General features: G+C 62.8%; 1 protein-coding gene across 1 annotated transcript in view; it reads left to right on the plus strand.

Moving 5' to 3' along the window:
* The window catches only part of ZNF423 (zinc finger protein 423), a 154,525-nt gene that overhangs the window by 115,964 nt on the left and 24,925 nt on the right, over positions 1-13,636 (plus strand). The window contains exons 4-5 of the mRNA XM_008152348.3: positions 10,469-10,600; positions 12,053-12,168. Of these exons, the coding sequence (XP_008150570.2) occupies positions 10,469-10,600; positions 12,053-12,168 (248 nt within the window). The remainder of the gene's footprint in view (positions 1-10,468; positions 10,601-12,052; positions 12,169-13,636) is intronic.

Below are 13,636 nucleotides of genomic sequence, written 5' to 3' on the forward strand. Positions count from 1 at the left end.
CGTGGGGGCTGGCGAGAGAGAACCCAGCAGGTGCGCCCAGGCTCGGCTGCCGATGCGTCTCTTCCAGCTCCGTCCTGTCTTAGGCGGGCACAGAGCGGGGATGGTGGGGGCCCAGGTAGCAGGGTCGGAGGGGAGGACGTGGGAATGGCCGTGTCCAGGCTGAGCCCGAGGTCTGCTTGCGTGAAGTGTCAGTCACGACGGGCAGGCCCGGGTCTACCTGAGACGTCTGCAAAGCGCATTCTGTGGGCGCCCGTGGTGGCACACGCCGGTCGACGTCTGGCTCGTGGATGGGTTGCTGCGGCTCATTTAAAAAATGCCCGGCCGGCCTGGCGCAGTGGCCGAGCATCGACCTATGAACCAGGAGGTCACGGTTTGATTCCCGGTCAGGGCTTGTGCCTGGGTTGTGGGCTCGATCCCCAGTGTGGGGCGTGCAGGAGGCAGCCGATCCATGATTCTCTCTCATCATGGAAGTGTCTCTCTCCCTCTCCCTTCCTCTCTGAAATCCATACAAATATATCTTAGAAACTGATCTGGCCGGGGTCGGGGGAGCAGGGGCAGTGACAGGAGGGTTTGCCGCCTGCCTGTCACGTTCCCTGTATGCGGTCAGAGCCGTTAACCTGAGGGTGATGGGTGCGGTGGGTTTTCCCGCGGTCGCCTTGCTGTGGAGAACCTGAAGGCCAGGGACAAGGGCCGTGGGCGTCGGTGTGTTAGGGCTGAGATTGAGTAGGCGTCCTGTGCTCACGGAGGGGCCCCGGGGCGGGGAGGGGGGGGTGGCAGATCTTCCTGTTCGGAGGGGCCTGGTCTCGTGCAGGTGGAGGGGCCTGTCAAGAGGCAGGGACTGTGTTCACTCAGGGGGGTCAGGCCCTGAGCCCCCAGTTCTAGAGGTTTGGAGTCAGAGAAGCCCTTACATCTTTAGGGCTCCAAGCCCCCTCCTGACCCACGGGTCCGAAGGCTTGGCTTGCCACTCACTGCATTCCCCTCTCTGTCCATCAGGGGACCGAGGTGCGCCCCTCCCGTCTCTCGGTGACGTGTCCCGGGCCTGAATGGTGACCTCTCTCTCCCTCTCGTTAATTCTCTCCCATGGATACTTTTCCATTGATTCTTAGGGAAAGCTGAAGAGAGAGGGAAAGAAATAGAGAAAATGGATGTGAGAGAAACACATCGATGGGTTGCCTCCTGCACGAGCCCCAACCAGGACCCGGGCCAGGGAGGAGCCTGCAACCGAGGTACGTGCCCTTGATTGGAATCGAACCCAGGATCCTTCGATCCTCAGGCTGACGCTCTATCCACTGAGCCACACTGGCTAGGGTGTGGCTTCTCTTTTGCCAAAGACAGCTCATCTAGCCACCATGTCCCGAATGTCCCAAACGCTCACTAGCCGACGGGCCCAGGACAGGCGGTGTCCCCTGCATTTTCTCAGACCACCTGGGGCTGCTGGCTCCTGGGGCTGGGTTCCCTGGCGGTGTGCGAGCGGATCGGGGTGCCTGGAGGAGCCCCCTCCCTCCAAGCCCATCCAGCGGGGCTGCCTCTGTGGGAGGTCCTTAGGGCACCGGGCCCGGCCGTGAGGAAGGCCCGGGTGGACCTGAGTCACGCCCGCGTCTCGGGCCCTGCTTTGACCTGCACGGGGATCCCACTGCGTTTCAGGAGTGGGACGAGGAGAAGATCCACACACACATACACACACGTGGAACTTTGGTCCTGGGGACACCTGAGGGGTGACCGGAAGGAGGGAGCTGCCGTCAGCTGCGGTTGGACAGAAGGCTTTGAAATCGGACCCGAGTTCTACCGTTGCAAATATGGCGAGTGGTCGGAGGCGGAAGGGCGTCCAGACGAGGAAAGTGACAGAGGCATTGGCAGAGGGACGTCACGTCGACCCAGGACCTGCCACGGCAGGTGCTGCCTAAACCCGGGGGAGGGGGCGTTCCACGGCCCGTGAGCCACGGGGGCTCGTGCACACCGTTCACAAGGCCCGGGCTGTGGCACATCTCAGGGCGGAGCCGCGTCCAGAATCCCCGCAGCAGAGTCCGGGTGATGGAGTGGCGGGGACGGCAGCACGTGATCAGATCTAATCACCTTGCTCTCTCTCGCGCCCTCCGTCTAACAGCCCCATGAGGGCCGGCTCCCTCCCCACTTCACGGACCAGGAGACTGAGGCCTGGAGGGCAGTGCCCGCCCAGTGTCTCGCTCGAAGTCTGGGTGCGGCCTGAGCATCCTCCGGCTGCCTCCTTCTCAGCCAGGTTTTTCTCCTTCCAGAGGGCTCCTCTTGTCGGAACAGGGTGCGCGGGGGTGGGGTGGGGGGCGTCAGCTGAGCTGTCCTGTTTGCTGTGACGGGAAACCTCCAGGGGGCTTTACCCGGCCTTGTCCTCAGGCTTAGCTGACCCCCAGCTCAGATCCATCTGACGGGCTCCTGGGAGCAGGTGGTCCGTGGAGCCATCTGGAGCCTCTGATTGCAGTTTCGGGGGAGGGAGCAGCGGAGTCCTGGGACTCAGGAGAGCGGCGTCCTGGACGCGGCCCCGGCCAGATGGCCAGTATTGCCGTGGGAACCCCGGGGCACGGGCGGCAGTGGCTGCGCCAGCCAGGCCTCCCCCAGGAGGGAGGTTGTCCCCCCTCTCGGCCCTCCTTCCTCAAGCCCCATCTCGACACCTCCCCTAGGTGTGCAGAGCGATGCCCACCTGCCTGGGAACGGGACTCTGGTAGGGAGAGACTGGTCCAACCCGGGAACAAAGCCAGGCCGCCCAGGGACCAGGCCAGGCCCGGGCACAGGCGGAGGGAGGGACTCGGGGCCCCTCCTGGGCGCAGTTTCACTGGGTGCCGGAGGGCAGAGGGCCCAGTGCTCCTGGTAAGATTGAGTGGAGGGGCGCGGGGGTGGGCAGCCCTTTCCACGGTGGGCACAGCAACGTCGTGCTGCGATCGGGGAGTTCGGCCGCCCCTTCCTCCTGCCGGTCGGCGGTCTCCGCACAGGCCTGGGACTCCGGCGTCGGGCGGAAGGGGGATGCTGGTGGGGACCTGGGTGAAGAAGTCTGAATAGTTTTCTTTCTCATATGTGACCGGATTATTTTCCAGTTGATTTCAAGCCTTGGCCCCAAGTGGCCCACAGATCAAAAAAAGATAAGGGTCAGTTACAAGGTTGAGCTCATTCTCCGTTGCCACGGCAACCGACCTCAGTCCCCCCCCACCTTGGAGGACTACACCCCGCTCCCCAGGTGATGCTGTGACTGTCCACGCCATCAATCCCGCGCCTTTCAAGATGCAGGCCCCTAATTGTCAGGGCTCCGCGTGGAGGAGGCTCCGTCCCAGGGGGCCCGGAGCGGGCTGCCGAGCTCATTTATAAGCCTCCGTGAGACGCAGGGGACCCCGATGGGTCCCTCCTGGCCAGCGGGGCCGGGGAAGGGGCCCCGCAGGGGAGGCAGGAGGGCAAAGCCCGTCTTTCGGGATTAATTAGGAAAGTGGGGGTGCTGTGCTGAGGCCCGGGGGATGCCCCACGCCTCTACCCCCGGAAGACCCCTCCGAAGACCCCGACACCGCCCACCCCGTCGGGATAACAGGAGAGTGTCTCCCACCCTCAGGCTGGGTCACAGCCTCCGGGGGTGTGGACTCTAGAAAACTTGTGCCCTTTGGAGACCCGTAGCATGCGCTCTCGGTAAAAGCCGTGTGATGGCTCCGAGCACACACGGCAGGATCCCAGCAGGGCCCGTGTCCCGAGCGCGGGGTGGAGCTCAGCGCCGCCCAGACCTGAACGAACGCCCGTCTGGGCCCTTTCTCGCTCGGCGGGCCTGGGTGCGGCCTGAGAGTCCGCATCTCCGACCAGCTCCCCAGGGCGCCCATCGGGGGACCACACCTGCCCACCCCGGCTAGAGCGGCTTGAGGGCAGCCGGGGTGGGGGGGCTGGGGATCCCAAGATCAGCCCTCGTCCCCGCACACGCGCCCCGATTCCCGCCTGGCCTCTGGTGAGGCCTGCCCCGCGGGCCGTGCTTTCTTTGTGGCCCATGTCAACTCCAAGCCCAAATGCCACCCTGCCCCGCCCTCCGCTCGCCTGGGTTCACTTCCCGGTGGTGTTTGAGGACAAATGAACAGAACAGCCCGCCCCGCTGCCCCATCGCATTCTCTGCCCGCTTCTCTCTCTGCCTGAAGGTCTTTGTTCCTCAGAACAAAGGACCGAGCCCCCATCGGCCCAGGTCTCTGGTTCCTCTCCGGCACCTGTTTGTGGTCGCTTATTTGTCGGGGTGGCATCAGAGGGGCATCTCTCAGGGTCCCCTCTTACCCCCTCGTTTTCCTGGACGAATGCCCGGCCCTGTGCCCCGTGATCCTTATCTCCACGTCTCCGGTGTGTGTCTGAGCCCGGCCTCTGGGCCTCGTAGGTCTTTGCCGACCGGATATTTGGGGTGGGCATGGGCTCAGCCGCCGGAGCTGTGGCACTGAAGCGTGGTGACGTTCATTCCCTGAGCTGGTGACGGAGGCAGCCCGTGGTGGCCGGGACTGCCCACGCGGCCAGGGTTGGGGCTGCCTCCTCTCCTCGCCCGGATAGCCCCCAGCCCTCCTTCACCGGAGCTGTGGCCGGCCAGCGGGCCTCTCCGCCCGCCTCACCTGTGGTTTTGAATGATCCAGTGACCAAGGAGCTGGGGTGGCTCGCTGGGTCCCAGGTGGGGGCCCTGCCTGTCCACGCTTCCTTCCTGGCCGCCAGGTGAGGGAGGCCCTCCACGCCCCTGCCCCTGGAGCTGGCCAAGGCGCCCGTCCTCAAGTCAGCAGGTGTCCGGAATCAGCCCCCACTTCTGGGGACCGGTGTGTGGTACCCCGTGTTTACCAGCACCCCTCCCCCACATTCCAAGCATCGTACTAAGCGCTTTACACAAATCATTCACTGCCTGTTTATTGAGTGCCTACTGTGTGCCAGGTTCTGTTCTAGGTACTGGGGATGTAGCAATGGACAAAACAGCCCGCATGGAGTGTGTGTGTGTGTGTATGTGTGTGTGTGTGTGTGTGTGTGTGTGAGAGAGAGAGAGAGTGAATTGGTTAAAAAAGCCATCAAGCCGAAACCGGTTTGGCTCAGTGGATAGAGCGTCGGCCTGCGGACTCAAGGGTCCCGGGTTCGATTCCAGTCAAGGGCATGTACCTTGGTTGCAGGCACATTCCCAGTGGGGGGTGTGCAGGAGGCAGCTGATAGATGTTTCTAACTCATCGATGTTTCTAACTCTCTATCCCTCTCTCTTCCTCTCTGTAAAAAATCAATAAAATATATATTTTTTAAAAAAAGCCATCAACTCTGTAATATACCGGGGGGGGGGGGGGAGGGGGGTGCCAGCGCTATGAAGGAATTAAAGGTGGTTGAGTTGCTGGAAAGGATGGGGTGTGTGCCGTTAGTGGGGTGTCTGCAGCGTTCTCTTGGAGGAAGTCTCCTTTGAGCAGATGCTTGAGTGAAGGAGGGGAGGAGGAGGAGATGGTCCTGGGGCAGAGGAGCCAGCCAGCGGGAAGCGTTGAAGCTCAGAGAGGTTAAGTAACTTACCCAAGCACACACAGCAAGTGGGCGATGGAACCTAACTTTGTGTCCTTCATCGCCGCTCCCTGCACAGCAGAGGAGGCCCATGAGGCCCCTGTCCGCACAGCCCACAGCCAGTCCCTGGTTCTCGGCCGGAGGGGAGAGGGGACACGCATTAAAGACACGACTGTGGGGTCAGCTTCCCTCGTGGGGCCCCGGCTTAGAGAAGGGCCCGGCGAGGCCTGAGGATGCCGCTGTGGCCGGTCACTGGAGCGTGAGAGCTGGGGAACAATGCCCTGCCCACGGCCCGCTGCCCGCTGCCCGCAGCCCCTCCCTCCCGGCAGCAAATTGCAGCCTCTGAGTGCGGCCCAGGCCTGCCTTTGACCTCGGCGGGCCCGCCTGCGCTTCACCTTCAGCTTCTGGTAATCAGCTCTCTCTCCTCCCGCTTCCCCCAAGACCCGTATGGAAATAAGTGCGTGTCTGCCAGGGATCAAATGCTGGCGGAGACAAAAGTCGGCGCGGAGGACGGTGCAGGGACTGTCATCGCCGCACGGCGCTGCCCCACAAAGCCCGCGCCTCTCGGCTGACACAGTTTCAGCCTGAAAGGTGCCAGCAGGCCGACTTGGTTTTAAGCAGAAGCACAGCCTATTATTATTATTTTTTTTTTTTGAGAAATGAAATGTAAAATTAACACTTATTATTCCTGAGCAGAGTTGAGAGAGACACACTCACTCTGGGATGTTCAGGCTGGCTGGGTTGTTTGGCAGTGTTGATGTTTTGTTGTTTTTGTTTTTTTAATTTTTAAGGAATCATAATAGCCCGGCGGGCGTGGCTCAGTGGTTGAGCGTTGACCTATGCACCAGGAGGTCATTGTTCCATTCCCGGTCAGGGCACATGCCCAAGTTACGGGCTCCATCCCCAGTGTGGGGGGTGCAGGAGGCAGCCGATCGATGTTCTCTCTCATTGTCGATGTTTCTCTCTCTCTCCCTCTTCCTTCCTTTCTGAAATCAATAAAAATACATTTTTTAAAAATCATAATAACTCAATAGACTCCTGGCACCAGCCCCCACTTGTGGGGACCGCGAGGCAAGATGGGGCGCAGGGAGCTGGGAATCTGCACTGCACGTGAGTGGGGCTGCATAACCCACTTGAGTTGTATGCGTGGGTCTCACTTGCGGATGCCTGTCATGTGCTGTTAAAACAGACAAAAGGAATAGAAAGGAGGGGTCTTAACTCACAGAATCCTGCACCCCCAGCCGGCGCGGGACCCGAGCTTCCCAGGCAGCCTGGCTATTCTGTACTAGGGTCCCCGAGTGCTGTGCGCTCTTAGAGAACTCCGGGAAGTCATTCTCGAGGGTGCTGCTGTCTGGACCCTGGGACTTGGGACAGAATGAGAGGTTGTAAACATGGCAGGGTGGAGATAACGGAGGAGGTGAAGTCTGTCAGCATCTGAGGGCTGGCTCACCTGGTCACCTCGGGCCGGCCCACCTGGTCACCTCGGGTTGGCTCACCTGGTCACCTCGGGCCGGCCCACCTGGTCACCTCGGGCCGGCCCACCTGGTCACCTCGGGCCGGCCCACCTGGTCACCTCGGGCCGGCCCACCTGGTCACCTCGGGCCGGCCCACCTGGTCACCTCGGGCCGGCCCACCTGGTCACCTCGGGTTGGCTCACCTGGTCACCTCGGGCCGGCCCACCTGGTCACCTCGGGCCGGCCCACCTGGTCACCTCGGGCCGGCCCACCTGGTCACCTCGGGCCGGCCCACCTGTTATTTTCCTTCTCCGGTCTCCCCATTTTCAGCACTTCGGGGAGAAGGAGGAACTGGATCTGATTAGCCCAGAACCTTGCACCCACGCTGGGTTAGGGCTCAGTCTGTTGCAGTGGCAGCTGCCTGGCCGTGGAACCGCCGCAGCCCCGGCTGCCTGACTGGGCGCGTGTTTAGGAACGTGGGTTACGGCGTAGCTGCGTCTCTGAATCAGGGGACCCGCTGACGAATCACTCAGCACTCGGAGGACAGAAAGGGGTGTCGGATTTATGAGCTGCAGGAGCCTTCTTTGTCCTCTCGGTGCTGGTGTGTCAGACGGGCACAGCTCCGTTCACAGCCAAGTGGCTGAAGGCCTCGCTGGGCAGAGGAATCAATCCTCCTCTGCCATCTCAGCCTGGCCGGGGCCCGCCCGGGGCCTCTCTCCTCCGTATTTCCCGAGCCTTTCCTGTGGACCCAGGCGGGACTTGGTGTTTCAGGGCTCAGAGGAGGAGAAGACAGCGTCTGCGCCCCTCGCCTGGTTGCCAGGGTCAGAAGGAATCGGAGGGTACGGTGAGATGCATCCAGGGTCGCTCTGCCCAGCCAGGGGCAGCTGTGTGTGTTGGCATTGTCCGGGGAGGCTGCCTGGAGGAGGTGTCCAGGTGGGACACACACGGATGGGGAAGGCTTCAGAGCACCCCTCTCCATCCCCTGCAAGGCTGTGCTAACTCAGACGTAGTCAGATTCTCTGAGCCCACGTTTTTCTTTTCTAGAAATGTGTTTTTCCCAGCCAGCAGGGTGAATTCTGAGGTTTAGCTTATGTTATAAATGGTCATAGAGTCCTCCGTACAGTGTCTTTTTCACACACCCTCTGCCTCATTAATGTCCAAGAGGTGTCCCCATTCTGATAGGAAGGCCATGTGTAAGGGTGCTGTCTCCCATTCATTCATTCATTCATTCATTCATTCAGTTTTCATTCCTTGAATCCATACTCTATGCCAGGCACTGAGAAGCATGGTTTGTGGGGCAGGGTGTGCGCTGGGGGGTCTCTGAGGCAGCCCCCCACATTGGAGGCCATCTCTAATTACGGTGACGGTCTCCCCGAGGGAAGAGGAGGACGTGCGTGGGGCCTGTGCGGCGAGCGTGCTGAGCCCGCCCCGTGTCCCTGAACTTGTCAATGAATTCTTTTCCGCTAGGATCCGTGGAAGAGCTGCCGGGATCTCTGCCGGGTGCGTGTGGCCTAGTTGCCAGGGCTCCAGGGGCAGGACAAACACCCGGTAGATGCCGCCAGTGGGCTATGTGGGGCAGGCCCACCGGCACGCCCACGTGTGCGTGCGCCTCTGCGGCGGGGTGCCGGGCCGGGGGGACGCCTGCTGTCGCTGCCAGCCCCTGCCAGGGCCCGGGGACCCAGGGGCTGGCTGAGAGCCTCAGCCCATCTGTGTTCGTGTCTTGCCACCGGCAGAGCCCCTCTGCCACCGAATCCTTGCCTTTGCGGGCAAATCAGAGCACCTGGCGCCTTTGGTGAGGCTGGGCCCCCGGGAGCCCGAGGGGAGCCCACGTCCTTGGCTGTCCCAGATAATGTCCTCGCTGATACACGGAACTGGCGGCACGCACTTATGGAGCACTTGCTGTGTGCGGGGCAGGTCAGAACCCCTTTTCTGCCCGTCCGCTGTGGCTCAGTGGTTGAGTGCCGGCCCAGGCACCAGGAGGTCGCCGGTTCGATTCCCAGTCAGGACACATGCCTAGGTTTCGGGCTCGATCCCCAGCAGGAGGCGTGCAGGAGGCCGCCAATGGGTGTTTCTCTCTCATCAATGTTTCTGTTTCTCTCTCTTCCTTGCTCTGAAATCAAGTATAAAAAATTAAAAACAAAAACAACACTTTTCTTTGTAATTATTAATATTTTTAGCTTATTTAATCCTCACATCAACTCTAAGAGGAGAAGGGTGTTTTTGGATGGCAGTAACTTTTTTTTAAAAAAGCCTTTATTTTTGGGGTCACACTGGTCAGAAGACGGGGTCACTGCGGTCACAGGTGCCACAGCCCGTGGGGCAGGGCCGGGTGGCCCTTATTCACCAGCAGGAACAGGTTTGGAGGAGCCGGGATTTGAACTCTGCCCCGCTGATTCCGGCGGGGCTGCGAGGCCTGGGCTCCGGACGTGGGCGTGACGCGGCTGCTCAGGGCACCCCCTCTTCCCTGGGAGCCTTTGAGTGGATGTTCGGGGTCTCAGCAGCTCCCAGGTGGGGAGATGGAGCCAGGTTCTCATCTGGAAGCCGGACAGGGTGCCTGCCCCTTGTGTGTGAGCCAGGGGTTAGGCCGCCTGTTAACCATAGGACAAAGAGCGCTTCATGGCGTGTGTTTCTGTGCGAGGCCTTCCAGTGGCTGCCCGTCCCTCTGAGAGGAAAATCCCAGAGTCCTCCGCGGCCAGAGGCCCTTTGCACTGTGCGTCCACGTGCCCCCTGTGCCCTCACCCCCTCCCTGCCCCGGCCCCAGCACAGGCTCACCCAGAACTTTGCCTTCGACCCACCGGGAGGACTCCCATGTTCCCACGGCACCTCCCGTTGCCGTTACGTGTGAATCATCTTTGTGTGTGATCCGTTTGCCTCACCACTAGAATGGGGGGCAGCATATTATCTGTTTTGTTCCCCCTCCACTGCCCCCCCCCCCCGAATCCCCAGCTCCAGGTGCCTGGCACATAGTACCTGCTCAGTAAATACTCTATTGGATTTTTAAAGTCCTGGCTGGACCCCTCCTGGGGCCCGCTCCATGTGACACGGTCTGGGGTTCGGGCCTTGGAGGTGGCCTGTGCAGCCTGCCGCTGGACCTGCAGGACAAATGCCTGCAAATGGCGCCTTCACGTGCCAGCTCTTGGGAGCCAGTCCCCTGGGGTCCGTAAGCTGGGGGTGGCTGGACCGTCTGGGGCTGGGACAGGGATGGCATCCGCAGTCCCACACCAGCCCGGGTTCTGGGGATCGGGTCAGGGCTGGGGCATTCGGGGCGTGGCTCTGCAGGGAGGGGCGTGGCTCTGCAGGGAGGGGCGTGGCTCTGCAGGGAGGGGCGTGGCTCTGCAGGGAGGGGCGTGGCGGGGCGTGGCTCTGCAGGGAGGGGCGTGGCTCTGCAGGGAGGGCGTGGCGGGGCGTGGCTCTGCAGGGAGGGGCGTGGCTCTGCAGGGAGGGGCGTGGCTCTGCAGGGAGGGGCGTGGCTCTGCAGGGAGGGGCGTGGCGGGGCGTGCAGGTCACTGACATCCGCTTCCTTGCAGAGGAAGGCATCAACCACGAGTGTAAGCTGTGCAACCAGATGTTCGACTCCCCGGCCAAGCTGCTCTGCCACCTCATCGAGCACAGCTTCGAGGGCATGGGCGGCACCTTCAAGTGCCCCGTGTGCTTCACAGGTAAGGGGCCGCACCGGCGTGTGTGGAGAGGGAGGGGACCTCAGCATAGGCGCCCGGCATGACAGGGACCCTGGGCTCCTGGGGAGGCCCCGAGGGACCCCCAACCCCGCTGCCCTGCGGACCTGCCCCCTGCTCTCTGCCTCTCCTGGGAGGCTGCTGGGTGGCTGCCTCCCCTGGCCCTCCCCTCAGCCCTGCTCAGCTGCTCTGAGTCCTGGCTGGCCCAGCCTCCCCTCCGATTTGGAGGCATGGGCTCCAGACTCGCCTCCGTGACCTTGTGCTCCGTCCAGCAGCAGTGGCTCTCCTGGCCACGCCTCCTCCCCGCCTGCTCAGCCCATGTCCCCTCCACGCTCCGGCTGGAGAGGTCAAGGGCAGCTCTGCCGGTCAAGCCCCTAGGCTGGCTGCCGGCCCAGGCAAGCGGCGGTCCCAGCCCCAGGCCGGTCTCGGGGGCTCTGCCGGCCCCCCTTCCACTGCCCAGATGGCAGCCGGTGTGCGCCCGGGAGCCTGGCCTCCCCCTGCCTCCCCCAACATCTGCCGTCTGCCAGGCAGGAAGCCCACCCTGGGGAGGGCGCCTGGCGGGGGGGCCTCTGAAGTGCTCACCTCCCAGACACACAGCTGCTTCAGGGCCGCCTCCTGCCTGCCCGCGCCTGGGCTCCCGCCACCGGGAAGCGGGTGGGTGACCCGCCTGGTGACAGGCCTGAGGAAGGGGTTCTGCCGTGGGAACGTCCACACACTCACACCCTCGGCTCTCCCTCCCCCTCCGTCTAGGAGCCCCACCGCTCTGTTCCATCACGCTCTGTGGGCTCGGGTGGGGGCTGACTCCGAGGGGCCCCAGGTCTGCTGGCCCAGGACACGGGTCCTGTGTGTGGGGTCAGGATGCTGACACCCCTCGGCAACAAGCATAGCCATTCACAGGTATCCAGCACCTTCCTGCCCCAGGCACTGCGCTCAGCCTGTTTAAACTCCAGTCTCGGCCCCGCCACCTGCCAGCCGTGGGGCCTGGGACACGCCACTGAATATTCCCGGTGCCTCAGTTTTCCCTCCTGTAAAATGGGGACAACAGCAGTGCCAGCCTTACGGGCCTGGGCTCTAGTCCAGGAGCCCCCGGGTGGAAGGCACCTGGCGGGTGTTGGCATGCATTGGCCTCATTATGTGCCAGGCCATCGTCTAAGCATTTTTAAAGCTAACCCATGTGATCCTCCCAGATGCTCAGTGAGCTGCACACTTGAAAGGTCCCCATTTTTCAGACGAGGACACGGAGCCCAGAGAGGTTAAGTGGCTTGCCCAAGGTTGCACAGCCCGTAGGTGGCAGAGCTCAGCTTCCCTGGTGTGAGCCCCAGTAGCCCCCGGTCGGCCGGCTATGTCCAGGCTGGGCGGCCGCTCCTGCGAGTGGCGTGGGCGGCCCTCGGGGCCGGGGCTGGCGTCCCGCCCGCGCTGACGCCGTGCCCCGTGCAGTCTTCGTCCAGGCCAACAAGCTGCAGCAGCACATCTTCGCGGTGCACGGGCAGGAGGACAAGATCTACGACTGCGCACAGTGCCCCCAGAAGTTCTTCTTCCAGACCGAGCTGCAGGTCAGTGCCCTGGCCCGCGCACATCCCGCCGGCGGTGCTCTTCGGGGCCCCCGCCCGCACCGGGGGTCTCGGGGTGCAGCCGGGATGGCGGGGTCTTGTACTCAGCACCCCCGGCTGCAAAAGCTCCAGGCGACCGGACGTGGCTTGTGAGTGTGGAGCCGGCGGTTGCCCTCCAGGCTGGCATCGGGGTGGGCTTGGCCTCTGCTGGCCCCGCACGGTCAGCAGGGCCAGTGCAGAGCGCTGAGCCGGGCAGGAGTCACGGGGCCGTGCCCAGTTTCAGATGGGGGGACGGTCATCGCTCTGTGCTCAGGAGGGGAGTGCTGGCTTTCGTCCTCAGCGCACTGGCTGCAGGTGTGTCTGTCCATGAGGACCCCCCGACACACACACCCGCCTGCACACACACCCACGTGGGCCTTGCGCTCAGCAGCCCGCCCACCCGGACAATGGCCCACGGCTGTGCCAGGGCCCCCTTGCCGAGTGGAGGTGTGGAGCGAGGCCACCACAGCCAGAGCGGAGTCAGACGCTGCCGGGGCACGTGGTGTCCCCCTGGGGTGGGAGGGGCGCATTGGTGTGGCCGGTGGCGGGCAAACTCGCGTGGGCGCTGCAGCCGTCACGGAGCTGGGCCTGGGCCGTCCTATCTGCGCAGCCGGTGGTCGTCACCCAGATGAGAACAGGCCCGTGGAGGGCGCCGGGGGAGGTGGGGGGGTGGTCGTTGCCAGGGGGCATCGTCCAGTGGTCAGGGCCCCGCTCCCGCCGCTGCTCTCTGACCTCTGACCCGGGCGGCTTGCTGGAGAGCCTGTTCTTTCCTCTCTGGGCCCCCCTCGGAGCCCCTGTGAGTCTTCGCCTCGCTCACACCGCCGTCACCTGATCGCTGTGTGGGATGAGGTTATGAACCTAATTATATCGAGAGAGGGGTGCCACTTCGAAACAGCCCCCGCAAGTCAGGGACCCCACCCCACGGCCCACCGCTGACTCCCCATGGATTCAAACCTGAGCGTGTGCCTTTGGGCTGGGGACTGGGGGGACGGCTCGCTGCCCGCACTGTCATGTGACCATAGGGTGCGCGGTGTCAGTGTCCGGTGGGCAGGCCGTCTGGGAGCCTCCTTACCCCCGCACGGGCTCTCCATGCCTCACCACCTCCACCGGCCTTACCGGCCTTACCGGCCTTACCGGCCTGGCCCAGCTGCCAACATAGGCCCGGCCTCCCCGACAGCTGGAGCTTTCCGTAGCCGCAGGGCAGGCCGCTAAACCCGGGAGCGCGTAAACTGATTTCCTTACACCGGGGATGCGCCTTGTCCCGGGAGCCAGGAGCGAAGGCGGCTCTCCTCCGCGGCCCCTGGGTCTGTCCCAGACACATTTCCCATCTGCCTTTTTATTTATTTATTTTAAAATTTTTATTTCATTTACTTATTTTTATTTATTTTTTGTTAATCCTCACCTGAGGATGGATATTTTTCCATTTATTTTT

This window comes from Eptesicus fuscus, chromosome 21 (genome assembly GCF_027574615.1).
Source record: "Eptesicus fuscus isolate TK198812 chromosome 21, DD_ASM_mEF_20220401, whole genome shotgun sequence".
Lineage (NCBI taxonomy): Eukaryota > Metazoa > Chordata > Mammalia > Chiroptera > Vespertilionidae > Eptesicus > Eptesicus fuscus.